Source organism: Callospermophilus lateralis, chromosome 1 (assembly GCF_048772815.1).
Source record: "Callospermophilus lateralis isolate mCalLat2 chromosome 1, mCalLat2.hap1, whole genome shotgun sequence".
Lineage (NCBI taxonomy): Eukaryota > Metazoa > Chordata > Mammalia > Rodentia > Sciuridae > Callospermophilus > Callospermophilus lateralis.
This window is the reverse complement of record NC_135305.1, coordinates 219577707-219597391: the sequence shown is the minus strand read 5'-3', so window position 1 is coordinate 219597391 and position 19685 is coordinate 219577707. Positions and strand designations below refer to the sequence as shown.

Here is a 19685-nt window from a genome sequence, read left to right as displayed (position 1 = left end):
CACCAGAAAAAAAGTAAAGATGACAGAAGGGTGGGTGAAAAGGTGGGAGAGATCAAGCAAAATGTTAATGATGGAATTTTTTTGTAAAATTCTTCCCATTTTGGCTGGGATTGTGGCTCAGCGGTAGAGCGCTCACTTTCTTCAGCACAACATAAAAATAAAGGCATTGTGTTGTGTCCATCAACCTCGAAAAAATAAATATTTCCAAAAAATTCTTCCCATTTTCCTGAATGTTAAAATTTTTTCATAATAAAATGGGGGAGGATTCTTAGGTCCTGTTGTCCTCTGCTTTTTTTTTTTTTTTTTTTTTTGGTACTGAGGATTGAACCTAAGGACACTTTACCATGTCTCAAGCTCTTTTAATTTTTGAGACAGGGTCTCACTAGATTGCCCTGGCTGACCTCAACCCTATGATCCCCCTCCCTTAATTTTCCAATTTGAGCCACTGAGCAGAGACCCCTATTGCCTTCTGAAGGCAATGCACACTATATTAACTATGTAAGGTAATGGGTAAGTAAGTTTGCTTAAATGTGGTAATAGTTTGATATTAGCATTTTTGTACATCTTAAATATATAAAATAAAAATAAACATACACTTTAATATTAGATAGTGATAAATCCTGTAGGGGTTAAAATAAAACAGGGTAAGGAGGCAGAAAGGGAGAGGAAATTATGTTGGAAAGCGCCTGGCACCCAGCAGGGATATATTTTTTATTTATTTACTCATTGCGGTGCTGGGAATGGAACCCAGGGCCTTGCCCATGCTAAGTAAGCGCTCCACCACGGAGCTACAGCCCCAGTCCCTAAATAAATTTGCTTAACAAAGATTTTATGGCAGAGAACGGTCGATTCAGTATGAAAGGAATGATCCACATATTCTCAAAAAAATATTCCATGAGGCCTTCTTCATTGTTTGCAGAGGCTGAAACTCAGAACAGACAGGTAAAGTAAAAAGTCCTCAGGGTAAGCATGGAAACTGCAAACGAGAGGAGACACCCGCCCACCTCTGCCCAGAGGGTCCCCGGAAATGGTCATTTATGGGCTGGGGGAGGCCAAAACCGCTAGCCCTGACCTATGACGTCATCTGGACGTTAAGCAGCGTAAAATCACCTGGACTTAGCCACATTTCCCTTCCCCGACAAGTCCTCTGGTTGTAGGGTAGGGTCTGAATCAAGCCTCTTATTGGCTATCCACTCCATCAATCCGACTCATTCTTCCAGTCTTCCGTCCCACCTTTCCGAGGCTGCCTCTGATAGGCTGTTCCGGCAGTCAATTTACAAAGATCCGCATTCCTTCCGCCTTTCTCCGGGAGACCGAGGGCGAGGAGGGTGGATCCCAGGAGGCACCCACCCACGGGGTTCTACTTCCACCTCTGATTGGTTGTACTGAGTGCCGGTCGCTACTACTTCCGCTGTTGATTGGTCATTAGACCGCCGCTCTGCGCGGCGCCGGCTCCGCCCCCGTCGGGTGTTTGTGGTGGGGCTGCGGAGTCGCCGATCCCGCCGGAAGCGCCAGGACAATGGGGACCCGGGACGACGAGTACGACTACCTATTCAAAGGTGCGGCCGGTGGGGCAAAGACGGGCGAAGGGGTGGCGGCAAGGCGGTGGGTAGGCGGATCAAGGTGGCACTCCAGGCCCCTGGGCCCAGGCTGGATCCCGGGGCTTGAGGTCTGGCGGTCAGACGGCCAGAAAGGCTGGAGTAGGCCGGTTTCTGTCACTGTGTGGTCGGAGTGCGGGGCAGTGAGGAGCAGGAGGCCGGGAGAGGCCTGGGGGTTGGGGATGCGCCGGGGGCGGGGCCGGGGCCCAGTGGGGTGGGGCCCAGGGCAGTGGGAGAGGCCGTTAGGGGCGGGGCCTTCGGGGGCGGGGCGGCCTCAGGATTTGGCGGGCCGGACCGGCTAGAAACCGTGTTTCGGGTTGGGGGCGGGGCCACTAGAGGTAGGGCCTGGACGTGTGGGCGTGGTAGAAGGTAGATTGGACCTGGGCGTAAGGGGGTGGAGTTCTCGCGGCTAAGCCAGATTGGGGGTAGTGGGGGCGGAGCCCCGTAGGGAAGGGGCGGACAATGGGGGCGGGGCCGAGTTGGAGGCGGGGAGATGGAGAGGAGTGGATCCCTAGATAGGAGTGCGGATCAGAGTTAGGTGGAGGGGTGCTTGTGTGTGCAGCACCAATTCGTTCCCTTAAATCTTAACAACTCTTGATAGCACTGACCCAGTACCTGCACTTTTCTGAGCACTTTACATTAATGAATTCATTTAAATCCCCACTGCCCTGTGAAGTCGATATTACCTGGCTTTTCTTTTACATTAATAAGGGTTGGAATAGGATAGAATCCAGGTCGATTGTGGACTTTACCACTTAAGAAATGAGTATTGGGGAACTCGCAGTCTGGATCAGGGATTTGATGTTGTCAGACTTCCTCCCCCAACACACAGTGATGACTTAGGCCCTTGTCAACCTGCAGATCTTCCCCACCTGGGGACCCAGGGCTCTAGGCATATTGTATGAGGCTTAGGCAGGTCAGGCAGCCATTGCCTGGTGAGACTCCATGTCACTGGAGTCCTTCATTTCTCAGCTGGACAGGTTTAGGGGTCATTGGCTTCTTGGCACCTTGTGTGCCACGCTGGACTTTGGCCAGATCCTCTGCTGGGCTCCCTGGCTGAAAGTGGCTGCCCTTGAGAACTACCTCCTGGGCCCATAAGGCACCTTTGCCCTGCTGCCTGCTGTTTGAGCAGCTATTAGCTATGGACATCTTCCCCTTATTGGGGGAGCCTGGCTATACCTGGGAATGTCTTCTGTTCCTAACGGCAGCCTTGGCTGACCATGGTGTCTGTGACAGCATCTAGTATCTTGGATTTGTGGAGAATAGAACAGGTCATCTTACCTATGGGATATCCAAATCTCCTTGGAAGTGGGGGAGAGTGCACCTCTGTAAAGATCCAGAGTCATCACAGAGCACTGTGGTCTACTAGGGGCTGCATGCAGGCTGTGTGGTCAGCAGGTGTATGGCCTCTGATCTCTCACTCCAAAAGCAGAGGGTAGCTTTGGAAGGTTTTTGGAGATCTGAAAGACCCTCTGATGACAGGTGGATCAGACTCCAGTCCTGCTGCAGCATCTCCACTTAGCCCACTCTATGGCAGCTGTTCTCAGATCCAGGTTGCACACTGACCCACATGTGGCCCTCCTGGGGCAGGGGACTTTCCTCCTAAGTTACTCTATCCAGATGTCTGTGGCCATTCCTCACTTGTTATTTTTGACCTTTTGTTGTTATAAATAACCTAGCTCTGATTGTTTGCCTGAGTCCTCTTTTTGCCCTTTGGCTTATTTCCTTGATGTGTGTTCCCATAAGTACAGTTACTGGGTCAGGGGCAGCAATGCAACAGACATGTGGTTCCCGGGACTTGTCTCCAGAGCCTGCTTCCTGGAAACACTGATCCAGCTTCTGCAGCAACTGGCACAGGGGAGTGCCCGCCTGCCCCGCTGCCCTCCCCCACTGGCCTCCTTTCCCTGAGCAGAGCAGGTGTCTTGTTGACCTTCTCAAGTTGGATGGGAGCAAAAGTCTAACTCACAAGGTCAGCATTTCCCATTGTGCCCATCCCAGGTCTCCCCTTCACAACTTGTATCCTGTCCTGGGACCCTCTCTGTTCTATTTCAATGTTTGTCCTGAAGTCCACTTTATTTATTATTATTTTTTTTTTTTTGTAGTTGTAGATGGACAGACTGTCTTTATTTTTATTTGTATGTGGTGCTAAGGGTTGCACCCAGTGCCTTGCTCATGCTAGGCAAGTGCTCTGCCACTGAGCTACCACCTCAGCCCCTTAGAAGTCTTGACAAAGACCAACTTTGTCACCTTGTGGCTCTCCAGCCCTGCCTGCTGTGGGGAGCCTTCCTGGAGGCAGAAGGGACAGCAGTCTCTATCCCCCCTCCTGTGGCAAGCCAGCCTTCTCCTCCTTCCCCCTCCCTACACTGGGTTTTAGTTGCCTTCTACTGGCTGAGCCCCTGACATGGGGGCCATACTTTTCTTGGGACCCTGGCTGCCCTCGAACATGTTCAAGAGGTTCCCTATGCCCCACCTTATTTTTTGGCAGCCACATCACACGTTAGCTCCCTTGACCTCAGCAGCCAAGGCCAGCAGGTCCTGCAAGTGGCCACCATGTGCTATTTGTTTTCCTCCTTGAACATTCTCCCCCACAGGAGTGAGGTTGTTTATTTGTACCTAATTATAGATCTTCACATTATCACTCTAACATTTTATCCTCCCAGCCGTGGCTATTTCCCCAGCCTGTTGATTGATCCCTGGAGGTACCCCTCACTTCTCTTCTGATGGTCACTGGAATGCAGGGTCCATAGAGGGAGCAGCTGTGTCCCCAGGGGCCATTGAGGCCCTCCAGGGGTCCTTTCCCTAGAACTTCTGGCCAATCAGTGCCCACCTGGCCCTTGAGGACATGGGTCATTTGGGAAGCTGGCAGCAATGGCCCGGGCCCTCTCCTTTGGATTGTGTCCACCCCTGCTTGAGGAGGGAGGTAGTGGTCCCCAGGGAACAGGCTAACTTCAGGGCTTGCTCTTCTCTGCTGAGTGCTCCTGAGGTAGCTTGTGGCCCTCCAGCCTGGACAGGGCCCTTATCAGGCCTGCTGTTCTGGTTGCTGCTCTGGGACCCAAACACCATCTTCCCCTATTTGGATTGAAGGCCCTGCCAGTGTCCTGGCTTTGAATGCCTGTCCTCAGAGAATAGCTGAGGCAAGAATGCTTCCCATTGCCAGCCGTGGGGTCCAGGATGGTCCAGGCCCTTGTCCCAGAGAAGGGGCCCTCTGAATGGCTACTCAGTCTGCCTGAGTGCCTGTCTGGGCCCCTGGGGTGCCACACTGTCACGGGGCAGGCCAGTGCATCCAGGGCTTTCAAGAGGTTCCAGCTCTTTGTTTTTGCCAACAGGGCTTGCCTGCTGGACGAGCCAAGTGATGTGTCCAGGGGGACCATTTCCTGGCCAGTGAAGCCACCAACTTCTTTGGAAATGCTGGGGGCCATGTCCTCAAGGGCTCTTTATTTCCCCAACACAACAGATCATTTGTACTCTTGACAATACCATTTCATTGCCAGCCTGCACCCAGGGTTGGGCACCTCGGCCATCTCTCTGCATCAGGTTCCCTGTGCCAGGACTGCTGAGGCCATCCAGCCACTGCTGTTCACCTGAGCAGTGACTGGTTGGTCTTCATGATCTTCATCCTACTCTGAGTGACCTTGAACTAGGGACTTGGGCACTCTGGGGTGAGCATCTGCAGCTGTTTAGTGGGATATGGGTATTTACAGATGGTCCCTGGGAACTGGAGAAGCTGAGGTCTGCAAGGTGTTTAGGAGCCAGCCTGGCCCAGGGTGTGAGGAGCCCGTTGGCCAGGCTGGGGCGGGACTCACGGGGCCCAGGCATGAGCTGGGGCGAGGCTGGGAAGGGAGTGGGCAGTGGACAGGGCCTGAGTTTCCCTCTCCGTTCCTGAGGACACAAGGACTGCGAGGAAAACTCCTGGTCAGGCTCTTGTGGCCAGCAGGGGAGGGAAGTGAAGGGCAAGTGGTGCATACAGCGAGTCCAGCCTGGCGCTGAGTGGCCTGGGCCTGGGAGCTGGTTGTTGCCCTCTGCATGGCTACAAGCCCAGGTATGGCTCTACCTCTCCATCTTTCTCTGATCTTGGCAGTCTTGTGCTCGGCACCCACATTCACAAGAGGATGCTGGCACTGTTGTCACATGTCTTGTGGGCCAGGCCATGTGATGATCTGAGGGAAAGTAGGGGCCTGAATTCAGGGGTCCTGGAGGATGAGCAGGAGTTTGCCAGCTGCTCTAGAGCTGGGTGTGGTGGGAGCTGGAGAGAGGGCAGGCTGAGGTACCTGGGGCCTCAGTGTCCCACATGAGGCAGAACCAAGACTCTTGAGCCATATCCTGGGGTGGGGGTGGATAGTCAGTGAGGATATGAGCTGGGAGGGAAAGAATTCAGGCCTTGACTCAGAAGATCTGGGTTCAAATTCACCTGGTTGCTTCCTAGGCCCGCAGCCCCAGATGGGTCATTACTTGGGGGACATGGTTGGGAGGTGGGGGCAAGCCCACAGATACGCACAGGTTTAGACTCTTGTTGTCCTATTTCTCTTACCATGTGTTTTGGGCTTGTCATTCTGTGTCTGAGCCTTAGTTTCCTCTTCTTTAAAATGGGCCACAAGACTTGTGTGGTGACACACCAGGAACTACCTCTGCACATTCTCTTGGAAATTCTTTTTGTTCTTGTTCTTATTATTCTTGGCTCTAAATTGTCCAGTCCAAAGAGGGTGCTGGGTCAGGTTGTGGGGAACTGCCTGATCTCCCCGTCCTCATCTCTGGCTCAAGGGTGCGACCCTGGCATTTTCCAGGTGTGTGGGGGAAGTCTTAGATAAGGTAGTCCTGCTAGGCTCTGCCAGCCTCTTTGGCATTTGTTGGTGCTTACTGTGTGCCAGACTCTGCCAGGGCCTAGAACTATAGCAGGGAACAAAACTGCTCCTGGGGCAGACAGCAAATGTGAGAGGGTGACAAGAGTTCTGGAGGAAACATTGGGATGGATAATGGGGAAGTTTGGCAAAGTGAGGTTTACTAGGGTGGCACGGAGGTCCTTCTGGACCAAGCGGTGTCGAGGGACCACATGAAGAAATTAAGTAGGGAGCCAACATGGTGCCTGGGCATTTGTGGTCAGGCAGAGGGAGAGCCCATGCAGAGGCCCTGAGGCAGGACTGAGCCTGATATGCTGAAGGAAGCAAGAGTACAGTGAGCAAGCTGGGTGTTGTGGTGCACACCTGTAATTCCAGCAGCTTGGGAGACTGAGGCAGGAGGATCACAAGTTCAAAGCCAGCCTCAACAATGGCAAGGCCCTAAGCAATTCAGTGAGACCCTGTCTATACAAAATTCAGAATAGGGTTGGGGATGTGGTTTAGCGGTCAAGTGCCTCTTTTTTAATCCCTGGTACCAAAAAAAAAAAAAAGAGAGAGAGAGAGAGAGAGAGAAGAAACTGGTACAGTGCGCAAAGGGGAGAAAAACAGGCTAGGGTGAGCAGGGCAGGTCATGCAGGGCCTCTTGGGTCCCAGGGAGGACTTGGGCTTTACCTAAACTAAGGGAGGTGGATGGAGACCGTTGGGACTTGACTTGGGAAGGCTCACTGGTGCCCTCCTGTGACCGTGAGGAAAACAGGCTTTGGTTGAGATAAAAGTGAATGCTGGGCCACCAGGGAAGGTGCTTGCTGGCTTTGCCCCTCAGGGAGAGAGGACAGTGGCTTGAACTGTGAAGGTGGTAAGAAGTGGCAGAAATCTGGAGACACCCACACAACTTTTCACCAACTATTGCATTCAGATAGAAAAGCACTCATGTGAGCGCATAGCTCAGTGTGTTTCCACCCGTTCACCCCCGCCCCAACCTGAGTAACCAGACAGATGCAGAAGCAGAACGTTGCCAGCTCCAGAAGTGCCTGCGTCATCCTTGCCCTGGTCCTGTGTTGAAGGGGCTGCAGGAGGCAGCCTAAAGTGTGCGACAGAGAAAGGGATTGAAAGGGCTCCAGGTGTTTGGCCCAGGCACCCAAAGGCCCATTAGCTGAGATAGGGAAGGCTGGGGAGGTTTGGGGGTGATCAGGAGTTCAGCTCTGCTGCACTGGCCTTGAGGGGCCCATGAACCCCAAAGAGATGTATAGGCAGAAGGCAGGTCAGTCTGGGCTTGCAGGAAGAGAGGGAAACGTAGGAGTTGCCAGCACGTGGGCCTGGACAGGGTCACCTAGGGACCAGATGTGGACACAGAGGCTAAGCCCTAGGGCTCCCTGATGATTGCAGGCCAAGGGGGATCCTGCAGAGGAGACTGGACAGGAGCAGCTAGCTATAATATGGGGGGTGGTATGAGGGCCTGGAGTTCCAGGAGGCTATGGGAAGGAGGACTCATGGAGAGGTAGAGGCAGACACGTGCCCACTTCAGGTCCCAGAGGAGCTAGGAGGACAGGACGGGGAGACAGTGAGTACGGACAGTGCCTTCTAGGGGTTTGGAGTCAGAAAGGAGACAATTAGGGTGTTGCTTACAGCAGGAAGGGGAGTCCGGAGACAATTTCAGGAGGAAGAATTACCAGTATGTGACTACAGTTATGCACCTTGGCCCAGGGGAGCCGGACGGCCTGGTGACCTCTGGGCCCTGTTCTCTCAATGGGGCAGGACTCCCAGGAAGGGCCTGGGGTCCTCTGTGTCAGCCAGGGCTGACAGGCTCAGCCTGCATTCCTGCACCTTACCACACTCAGCAGGGCCTGTGGGCTCAGCCTCACTCTGTGGCCCGCTCATGCTCCCTCTCCTACTCCCCAGGGCTGTGGACGACCAAGCCTGCAGCCCCCATGACTCCACTGGGTAGACCCACCCTCAGGTGCCCGAGTCCAACGCCCACACTTGGGGCCTGGTTAGACCGCTTCTTGTTTAGCTCGAGAGCATGTGTACACACATGTGCACGCCCTGTTCTTCCTTGGCAGAGAACACCCTGGGTGTGTTGAAAGCCTGCTCAGGCCCTCTTGGACCATCTCCCATGGTGCCACCCCACAGCTTGGGCAGTTGGTCCCTAGAGGCAGTGCTTCAATGGCTGGGTAGGACATACTTTACAGCCCGCCTAGCCTGTGCTAGCGGGCTCTCAGGGCTCTTGCTCCTGGTGTCCTTCAGCCCGCATGAGGCAGTCCTGCTGTACATCCTGCCTTCCCTGGGGTTGGGCCTCACATCCTGGGGAGCAGTTGTGTCCCTTCTGGTCACGTGTGCATGTTAATGAGCTGCCCCAGCCACAAGCAGGTGTGGGCTGGGCTGGGCGGAGACTCTCCCTCCTCTCTGGCCACCAGAGGGAGCTGAAGAAAGTTGTGCACACTTGTGAACTTGAGGACATGCAGGTGCACAGCCTCGAGGACCTCCCCTTGCACCAGGGACTTGGCCAAGAGCATGCTGCAGCTCAGCAGAGCGGTCCTAACATGGGGCTGACCCTTCTGTGTCACATCCAGTGGGCACGTTCCTGTTCCACTTGGGGTGGTTGGTACTGGAGCTGAATGTGGGTTTGCCTGCCGCAGCTGGAACAGTACAAACATGGCTGAGGGATGGCTTTTCATTACTCTCACTTAAAGCATCAGATGCAGACCCTCAGGTAAAATCCCTGCAGAGTCTTGATCCCTCCCATGCCTGAACCAAAACCACCACAGTAATGACAACTGCTTACTCATGTCCCTTCCTCTGTGCTACACAGTGACTGGGTCCTGACCGCAGCTGCTCTCTCTCCCTCCTCCTAAAGGGCCTATTACTGCCTACATATTCACACATGTAGAAAAGGTGGCCAGAGAGATTAAGTGACTTGCCTAAGGCCACACAGTTCCAGAGCTTTTTCTAGTCATTCCCAGTAACTCAGCCACCAGGCTGCAGGTGGAGGTTTGAGACTTGTTAGGTTTCCATCCCCCCTGCCTATGGGGTTGCCTGGTGTGTCCCTGTGACCAGCTGGAATGGTCATCTCGAGGATGAGAGACAAGCAGAGATGCCCTGTTCCCACAGGCTGTTTCTGAAAAATGGAAGCCTCCATTCACTTCTGCATCAGTTCCTGTGGTACCCATGGTGATGGGCTCCAGGCATCTCCAGCTCCTCTGTGTCACTGGCTGCCACATTTGTGTGGTGCCCAGGGAGCGCCGTGAAGGTTCTATGGGTGGATGTGAAGGTCACATAGGGACTCAGATCCTCAATTTCCTCTCTCCCTGCCCCCAAGTGGTGCTCATCGGGGACTCAGGTGTGGGCAAGAGCAACCTGCTGTCACGCTTTACCCGCAACGAGTTCAACCTGGAGAGCAAGAGCACCATCGGTGTGGAGTTTGCAACCCGCAGCATCCAGGTGGACGGCAAGACCATCAAGGCGCAGATCTGGGACACAGCCGGCCAGGAGCGCTACCGTGCCATCACTTCTGCGTGCGTGTTGGGCTGGGGCCTGGACATAGCATGGGCATGTGGAATGTGGGCATGCAAGGGTGTGTAGGAGTTGGGTGAGAGAAGGGGTAAGCTCCAGAGATCAGGGACACCCTGGATACTGCCCTCAGATGCCCCCAAGAACTGTAAGACTTTCAGCAGACTGGTGTCCAGCCTTGACCACCCCTGATACTGGGTTTACTGCTGGTGGCACAGTGAGAGTCTGGCTTGGACCACTCCACTGCGTCCTCACCCTAGTGCTGCCCACTCAGCTTGTCCTGCCTGGCCACCTTCTCCGTCTTCCTGAGGCCTAATGGCCATCCAGGCTCATTCAGGCTGGGTGTGATGGTCATGCCTGTTACCCAGCTACTAGGGATGCTGAGGCAGGATGGTTCCAAATTCCAACCCAGCCTGAACAACTGAGCCTGTGTCAAAGAACAAAAGGGGCCAGGCATGGTGGTGCGTGCCCGTAATCCCAGTGGCTCAGGAGGCAGAGGCAGGAGGATCACTAGTTCAAAACCAGCCTCAGCAACAGCGAGGTGCTAAAGTAGAAAGAACATTAAAAAGAAAGACCCAAAAAAAAAAAAAAAGAAAGACCCACCAGATTGCCTCTTCCTGGCCCCTCCCAGCCCCCTGCGGTTCCCTGCACCCTCACTCCTTCCATCCCTCACTGTCCTCTGGACTCCCTTCACATAGCTTTGTCACTTCCCCATCCTTTGTCCTCCAGGCACCCACGAGTCCCTCCTCTCCATGGTCCAGCCTGTGGGCATCAGAGTACTTGCCCGGCAGTGGCTCTTACCTGCACCACGGCTCCTTCTTCCCTTTTGTCGGTGACCTCATTGTTTCCTCTAACACCAGACCCCCAACTTCCTCCCCAAGTCCCCACGTCCTGAGCTGAATCTGGGGGACAGCTGGGGCCTCAAGACCTGGGACCCTCAAGGTCAAGATGGCTGCCCCTTGGCTGGGCCCTGTGCACAAACCGAGAAGCTACTGCTTGCCCGGGTTCCTGAGACCACTGCTGTCCATGGAGCCCGTGGCTCAGCTGGACCTGCCCCACAGGTACTACCGCGGTGCAGTGGGCGCGCTGCTGGTGTATGACATCGCCAAGCATCTTACCTATGAGAATGTGGAGCGCTGGCTGAAGGAGTTGCGGGACCATGCAGACAGCAACATTGTCATCATGCTGGTGGGCAACAAGAGCGACCTGCGCCACCTGCGAGCCGTGCCCACTGATGAGGCCCGTGCCTTTGCAGGTAAGGCATACTGGGGAGTGGCAGAGCCATGCCCAAGAGGGGTTGAGACTCAGGCTTCACAGCATCTGGAAGGCAGGCAATCCCACGTGTTGACTTACATGTCATAGCCCCGTCCTCACCTCCCTGAGGAGTGGACCTCTTGGTCATCCTGTCTGCTTAGCACCAGCCCGCCACGTCCCAGTCCAGGCAGTTGTTAGGCAGGTCTCCCGAGAGCCAGAGGTACACACCCACTTACCCAGGCAGCATTCTCTCTCTTCCAGAAAAGAACAACTTGTCCTTCATTGAGACCTCAGCCTTGGATTCCACCAACGTAGAGGAAGCATTCAAGAACATCCTCACAGGTGGGCCTGGGGCTAGGTGGGCACAGGGAGGCCAGTGGCCGTGCGGGTGCAGTGCAGCCCCTGGGCCTTCGCTTTGTAACCTGCTCGTCAGTCTGGACCTGAGGACAGATGTGGCACGTTCTGTGGGATCAGGTCCTTGCTAGCACACAGGACACAGACTCCCTTGCTCAGTTTCCCTGAGTGGGTCCTGTTGGGGCCAGCAGAAGGGGCAGTGGCCTTCCAGACCTCCTTGGCTCCTAGGAGTTTTTTGAGAGAGCAGGGGAGGGCTCTGATGTCTGGAAACAGGAGCCTGGGCTGGCTGTGACCCAGCACTGGGTCAGCTGGCAGGAGTCCCGGGAGCCCAGCTCTTGTCAGTGTTACCCTTGTGTGATGGAACACACAGGGCACAGTGGGGGCCTTTGAGGGGACAGTGAGCCTGAGTCCTTTAGGGAGGCGGTTGGCTTGGACAGACGCCCGTGGCGCATTCACTCTGCATCCTCCCTATTGCAGAAATTTACCGCATCGTGTCGCAGAAGCAAATCGCAGACCGTGCAGCCCATGACGAGTCTCCCGGCAACAACGTAGTGGACATCAGTGTGCCGCCCACCACGGACGGACAGAAACCCAACAAGCTGCAGTGCTGCCAGAACCTGTGACCGCCCTCCGCCACCACCCCAGCGTGCGTGCACGTCCTCATCCTCAGCCTGCTCCTCACCACGTCCTCCCGCCCCTCTCCCGGTCCTCTGTGACCAGCTCAGTCCCACCCTCCAAGTGAGCTCTGCACGCCAGCCAGAGCCCAAGAAGAGCAGGAGTCGGGTGGCACCTCCCATCCTGCCCGATGAAGCCTAGAAGCCCTGCTTGCTGCACCTGCTCTCCTCGGGTCCCTGTGGGCATCTTGGCAGGGTGGGGAGGTTGGCAGGATGGACAGGGCCAGCCGGAGGCAAGGAGGACGAGTGGATGGAGCCGACTTCTCTTTCCCACAGCAGACTCCAGGGAGTCGTCACCTCCCTCCCGATCTGGCCAGTTGGCCTCTCATCCCTACCCAGAACCCCCCTTGGGCTACCGGAAGAGCCTGGCAGCGCAGACCGGGCAGGCAGACGCTCCCAGCTCTCGGCCTCCTGCCTGCTCCTCCCGCACAGCCAGCCGCCAGCACGGCACTACCACTCCGGGCGCGACTCCAGCTCCCGCCTGTAGATTTACACTGGGAGGAGACCCTCGCCTTCTCACCCTCCTCTTGCACGCAGCGCGCTCTCCCCCACTGCCCGTCCTCCCTTCTGTCTTGTCTCCCTGTCTGGTCAGGAACCTGTTTGCAAGTGAAGCAATATCTCCGTGTTTTGTATATACAACCGCTCTTGTAGCCTTTGGTTTTTGTTATTGTAGAGAAACACAGATTCTTTATACACTTTGTAAGATTTACGCCAAACCCCAGCTCTCGATCTCTTATTCTCCCTGTGGCCCCTGCACTGTTGCCCGATACTAAATGTATAAGCCGACTTCCTGTACAGAAACCTGCCACTGCGCCTCTGTCTTCTTTCTCTCCGCCAGGCAGTACTGCTGAGCGAGCCAAGGTCGCTTGGTGTCCCCCATGGCAGGCTGGACTTCCCTGGCTCAACTCATGGGGAGCTTAGGAGACCAGGCCTGAACCCTGGGGGACTGTTGGGCCCAGTACCTGCAAGGGCAGTTTGGAGGCTCACGGTGGCCTCAGTCCCGGAGTAGGGTGACTTCCGGCTGCCCTTGTAGCAGGGAGGAAGGCTGGGGGCCATGGCCCACAGAGGGTAGCTTTCACTGGAAACTCTAGGACTGCCAGACGGGAGGGCCCACAGCGCCCTCTGGTGGGGACGAGAGGGGTGGCCACGCCCACTGCTCACCATTTCCGTCTACTACCCACTGCTACCACCTCACCTGGGGTCCTGGCGGGGGCTTTGGGTGGTAGACATTGGGTGACTTCAGCTCTACCCACCTCTCCGCCTCAGACTGACACTTGAGAAGGGCCAGTGGGGAACACTGTCAGAGGCAAAGTGGGCGGCTCGAGATCCTCTGCCTGTTCCCAGGATGCTGCTTTTCCCTGGACCACATGGGCGGGGCTTGCATAATTAGGAGACCTGACCCTCCACTACAGGGACTTTGGGACCTAATGTGTGTCCCCCCTCTTCTGAGGACTGGGAGCTGTTCCAGAAGCTCCAGCCTCTGGTTGAAGAGGCGACTCATGCCCTGGGTATCTTGGAGTCCCATCCCTCTTGGTTGCAGGCTTGGGCCTCCTTCCCTGGAGGACAAGCAGTCCCAGACACATCTCTGGAGAAGAGGTCCTACGTGGGAATGAGCCTGGCGTGTGTGACGATGGGCTAGCGGCCAGGGTTAAGGCTGACGATGGAGTTGGGAGTCTGGGGGACATGGGCAGCCAGACATCATGTGCTCTAGGACCCCATCCACACTGACCCCAAGGCTCTGGCAGCCCTGGGTTGGGGCAGGATAGTGTGGAGCATGTGAGAAACAGGGGCTTCAGGGAGCCAGGTGAAGAGGTAGAGCACCCTTGAAAGATTTCCAGCAGTCATAAAGATCAATTATTTCTGGAGCCCCGATATTTGCAAAGCCCAGAGCTGTTAGGAACCACAGGCCACAGATGCTGTTTTAAACACCCTGATTTCATATCAGACTCCGTGGTACCAAGTCCTTTTCAAGTCTTTTATAATTATGGAAAATGTCCATAACATAAAATTGACTATTAACCATTTTAGATCCACAGTTCCATGACATTAAATACATTCACATTGTCCTGCAAAGAGCACCATCTATCTCCAAAACTGAAATTCTGTCCCCATTAAACACCGACATCCTCTCCCCCTCCCCAGCCCCTGGCACCCACCATTCTCCTTACAGTCTGTGGGATCTTATGCATCTAGGGACCTCCTATGCGTGGAATCATGCCATATTTGTTCTCTTGTGACTGGTTTATTTCACTGAGCATGAGGTCATCGAGGTCATCCTGTTGTGGCCTGTGTCTGAATTTTGAACTTCCTTGCTTTTTAAGACTGAATCTTTGTGTGAATATACCACATAGAGTTCTCTATTTATCCATTTGAGTTGCTTCTACTTTTTTTTTCTTGTACCGGGGATTAAGCCCAAGAATGCTCTGCCAATGAGCTATACCCCAGCCTTTATATTTCTTATTTTGAGACAGGCTCTCAGGCTAGGCATGGTAGCACACGCCTGTAGTAATCCCAGTGGCTCTGGAGGCTGAGGCAGGAGGATCAGGAGTTCAAAGCCAGCCTCAGCAACAGTGAGGCACTAAGCAACTCAGTGAGACCCTGTCTCTAAATAAAATACAAAATAGGGCTGGGGATGTGGCTCAGTGGTTGAGTGCTTCTGAGTTCAATTCCTGTACCCCAGCACCCCAAAAAGAGAGAGGATCTCTCTAGATAGTCAAGGCTGTCCTCCAACCTGCAATCCTTCTGCCTCTGCCTCCTAAATCGTGGATTATGGGAGTGCACCGCCATGCCCAGCTGCTTCCACCTTTTTGCTAGCGCGAATAATGCTGCTATGAACATGGGTTTACAAATATCTGAGTCTCTGATTTTAACTCTTTTGTGTATATATACAATTGCTGGGGCATATGGTAATTCAGTTTGTTTTTTTAGGAACTAAATTAAGTCTATTACTGCACATTGTTATTTGGTATTCACAACGATCCTAGGAGGTGGACATAAATACTAGCTTCCTTTTACAGATAAGGAACAGGAATAGTGAGTGATTCACTCAAGGTCCTACAGTTGAGATGCAAGCAGATTTCACACCTGGAGTTGTGTGTATAACCATCAAGTTATGGACCTCTCCCATGGTTGATTAAGGGCATGCTACGAGCCAGAAAGCTTCAAGTGAATTAAATGTTCAGATAAAGACTGGGAAGAGGGGCTGGGGTTCTTGCTCAGTGGTAGAGCACTTGCCTAGCACATGTGAGGCACTGGGTTTGATTCTCAGCACCACATTAAAAAAATAAAATAGGGGCTGTGGTTGTGGCTCAGCGGTAGAGCGCTTGCCTAGCATGTACAAGACCCTGGGTTCGATCCTCAGCACCACATAAAAATAAAATAAAGATATTGTGTCCAATTACAACTAAAAAATATATAAAATAAAATAAAGATGTTGTGTCCATCTGCAACTAAAAATATTTTTTTTTTAGAGAGAGAGAGAATTTTTTAATATTTATTTTTTAGTTTTCGGCGGACACAACATCTTTTTTTTTTTTTTTTTTTTTTTAAAGAGAGAGAGAGAGAGAATTTTAATATTTATTTTTTAGTTTTCTGTGGACACAACATCTTTGTTTGTATGTGGTGCTGAGGATTGAACCCCGGGCCGCACGAATGCCAGGTGAGCGCGCTACCGCTTGAGCCACATCCCCAGCCCAACTAAAAATATTGAAAAACAGAAAAAGACTTGGAGGAAGTATAGTGATTTCTCAGTACTCACAGAAGAAGAAACCAAACACTGAAGATGCTCTGGACCTTAAGTAGAATGAGGTAGTATTTACACAGAACCTTTTATGTACTTTTTTTTTTTTTTTTTTTGGTGGTGGTGGGTGTTGCTGGGAATTAACCCAGGGCCTTGCATATATTAAGTAAGCTACCACAGAGCCACACCCCAGCCCCATTGACTGTGTGTGTGTGTGTGTGTGTGTGTGTGTGTGTTACTGGGATTGAACCCAGGAACATTCTCCACTGAGCTACAACCCTAGCTACCCCCACTCTTTTTAAAATTTTATTTTTAGGCAGGGTCTTGAACTTAACATTTTCCTGCCTCAGCCTCTGGCTGCTGGGGTTACAGGCATACCCAGCCCCAGCCCTTTGTTTTTTTGAGACAGGGTTGCACTAAGTTGCTGGTTGGCCTTAAACTTGTAGCCTCCTGCCTTAGCCTCCTGAGTTGCTGGATTACAGGCATCACCAGCACGTCTTGCTCCAGTCAGTGGTTTTCAGTATGCTCAGGATGCTGTGCTAGCTCCACCATATCTTATTCCAGCACTTTCTCACCACTCCAGAAGAAACAGCATCCATTCCATGAAGAGTTGCTCCTCATCTGCCCCTTCCCAGCAAGCACTCAATCTGCTCCATCTGCAGGGACTATGGTGTCATTTATCATCTGTCTTTCTAGAAACTTGAAGCTAGAAGCTTGATCAGACTCAGGATGGGGCACTTCATAGGTTGGGTGATGCATGTACAGTAGGAGGCACATAATGTCAGTGCATCTCTTGTGTTGTTAGCAGCTGCTGATAAGCATTACTAGGATTCATAATTCAATGGTAGTTACAAAATGGTTGTATTAGAATCCTATCCATTTTTTTATGTACTCTGATTCCTCATCCACTATGTTGGTGACCTTGAGATATAGTGTATAAAAATCTGCATAAAGACTTAACTCTTTCCTTTGTTTATCAGCTTTCAAATTTCATGATTTTCAAGACTTTGAGTAGCCTCCCAAAGTGACTGACTACTTAGGTTTTTTTTTTTTATATATATATATTTCTTGAATATCATTTCCTTTTTTTTAAAAGAGAGAGTGAGAGAGAGAGAGAATTTTAATATTTATTTTTTAGTTATCAGCAGACACAACATCTTTGTTTGTATGTGGTGCTGAGAATCGAACCCGGGCCGCACGCATGCCAGGCGAGCGTGCTACCGCTTGAGCCACATCCCCAGCCCACTACTTAGGTTTTTTAAAGACAAAATGTATGTTTGCCAGTCAATGAATGGAACTGAAGGCTATCATGCTAAGTGAAATAAGCCAATCATAAAAAAAGTCAAAGGCCAATTGTTTTCTTTGATATGTGGATGCTGACACACAATAGGCAAAGGTGGGTGTGGAGGTGAAGGTTCACCAGATTCGATGGGGGAATGGGGATAAAGGAGGGGAGATGGTAATGGGAAAGACAATAGAATGAATTGGACATAACTCTCCTATGTTCATATATGACAGTCTATGTATATGAATTACACGACCAGTTTAATTCCACATCCCGTACAACCACAAGAATAGGAAGTTATATTCCATGTATATATGATATTCAAAATACATTCTACTGTCCTGTATTTTAAAAAATGAAAAAATGCATGGTTTAATCTCCTTTGTGGGTCAAGCTTCCAACTGGTGTGTCCCATGGGGACTAGAGTGGCATCAGAGAATATACATCTAGGGCTGAGTCTTGGCCAGTGCTAAGGTGTGACAGCTGAAATTCACAAATTGGCAACTTGGGCTGGGGATGTGGCTCAAATGGTAGCGTGCTCACCTACCATGCGTGAGACACTGGGTTCCATTCTCAGCACCAAGTAAAAATAAAAAATAAAGATATAAAAAAATTGTCTCATCTTAAAAAAAATTGGAAACTTAATCCCCAAAGTCATACATTCATATTGTTGGGAGGTGAGGAGCTCACTATAATTAGATGAGGTCATCAGGGTGGTGAAAATTCTGTGATGACTTTAGTGGGTTCATAAGCAGAGGAAGAGAGACTCAGGACAGCATACTGGGTTTATTACCATGTTAAGCCCTCTGCCATGTTATGATTCAGCAAGAAGGCCCTCACCAGATGCTAGCCCATGCTCTTGAACTTCCCAGTCTGCAGAACTGTAAGCTAAATAAACCTCTATTCTTGGTCTGGGGATATAGCTCAGTTGGTAGAGTGCTTCACAAAGCCCTGGATTCAATCCCCAGCAGTACAAAAAAAAAAAAAAAAAGGCTGGGTACAGTGGCACAAGCCTGTAATCCCAGGGGCTCGGGAGGTGGAGGCAGGAGGATCATGTGCTAAGCAACTCAGTGAGGCCCTGTCTCTAAATAAAATACAAAATAAACCTCTATTTTTTATAAATTATCTGTGCTCAAGTACTTTATCATACCAACAGAAAATGGACAAAGACAGCCAGTGTGTATCCATATGTCCCACATATGAGGTGGGAGGTTGGGTAAGCAATCAAGTAAATACATTAAGGATAATGCTAGCCTGATTTCTCATAGTCAGAGAAGGAAGTTAAAACTAAGGGGATTAGAGGGCTGGGGATGTGGCTGAAGCAGTAGCACGCTTGCCTGGCATGCATGCGGCCCGGGTTCGATCCTCAGCACCACATACAAAGGAAGATGTTGTGTCCGCCAAGAACAACAACAAAAAAAATTAAAATTAAAAAAAAAAAAAAAACCTAAGGGGATTAGAATAAACTTGGGTGTTGGATTAGGATTAGAGGTATTGATGTTCCCTCATGGTCTTATTTTTTTTTTAATTGGGCCTGTAAACTTATTTTTTTTTTATTTTTTAATATTTACTTTTCAGTGGACACAACATCTTTGTTTGTATGTGGTGCTGAGGATCAAACCTGGGCCACACGCATGCCAGGCAAGCGCGCTACTACTTGAGCTACATCCCCAGCCCCGCCTCATGATCTTAAAGATAGGTGAGTGGAGGGGCTGGGGATGGGCTCAAGCGGTAGCAGGCTTGGCTGGCATGCGTACGGCCCAGGTTCGATCCTCAGCATCACATACAAACAAAGATGTTGTGTCCGCTGAAAACTAAAAAATAAATATTAAAAAAAAATTCTCTCTCTCTCTCTTTAAAAAAAATAAAAATAAATAAAAAGATAGGTGAGTGGAGAATAGATGGATGGATGAATCAATATGCAAATGTCTATGTATATGTATTGCAATGAGAAAACCAAGTAGTAATCAAACCATGGTGTTTATGACACTTAGCTTCAAAATTTTGGTTTCTAAATATCATTTTCCACTTAAAAGGACAGAGTTCTTTGGAGACATGTTTGATTCCAGGGCAGAACCAGAGAAAAATATAAGTCATCCTGGAACATCTTGTTGAGCCAGTAAGAAAGGGCTTAAAGATGGAATTTGAGTAATCATCTTTTGGCAGCCATCATCATAATAATTAATCGAGGCAAGAATCATCAATAGATATTAAATTGGTGGGCAAACATTTGTTGAGAAACAGGATATTTAATTAGTGTCAAAGTGTCTTTCCATAAGGTATTTATTGACAAATTCAATATATTAACTCATGCTGGAGAAACTGGGAGACACATTTCAACCAAGTTAGCATAATCAGTAATGGAAGAAATCAATGTCCTATGTATCCTGAGAACATAATATCATTTCTGTGGTTCTGGATATAAATGCATTATTGTGAGGA

At 51.2% G+C, this 19685-nt stretch overlaps 1 protein-coding gene across 1 annotated transcript; it reads left to right on the top strand.

The window, feature by feature from the left end:
- The first annotated feature begins 1330 nt into the window (after positions 1-1330).
- On the top strand, positions 1331-13020 carry Rab11b (RAB11B, member RAS oncogene family). Its single transcript, XM_076850410.2, has 5 exons — positions 1331-1559; positions 9747-9942; positions 10999-11192; positions 11453-11533; positions 12023-13020. The coding sequence occupies exons 1-5, from the start codon at positions 1520-1522 to the stop codon at positions 12166-12168; spliced, it is 657 nt and encodes a 218-aa protein (XP_076706525.1). The 5' UTR covers positions 1331-1519; the 3' UTR covers positions 12169-13020.
- The last annotated feature ends 6665 nt before the right edge of the window (positions 13021-19685 follow it).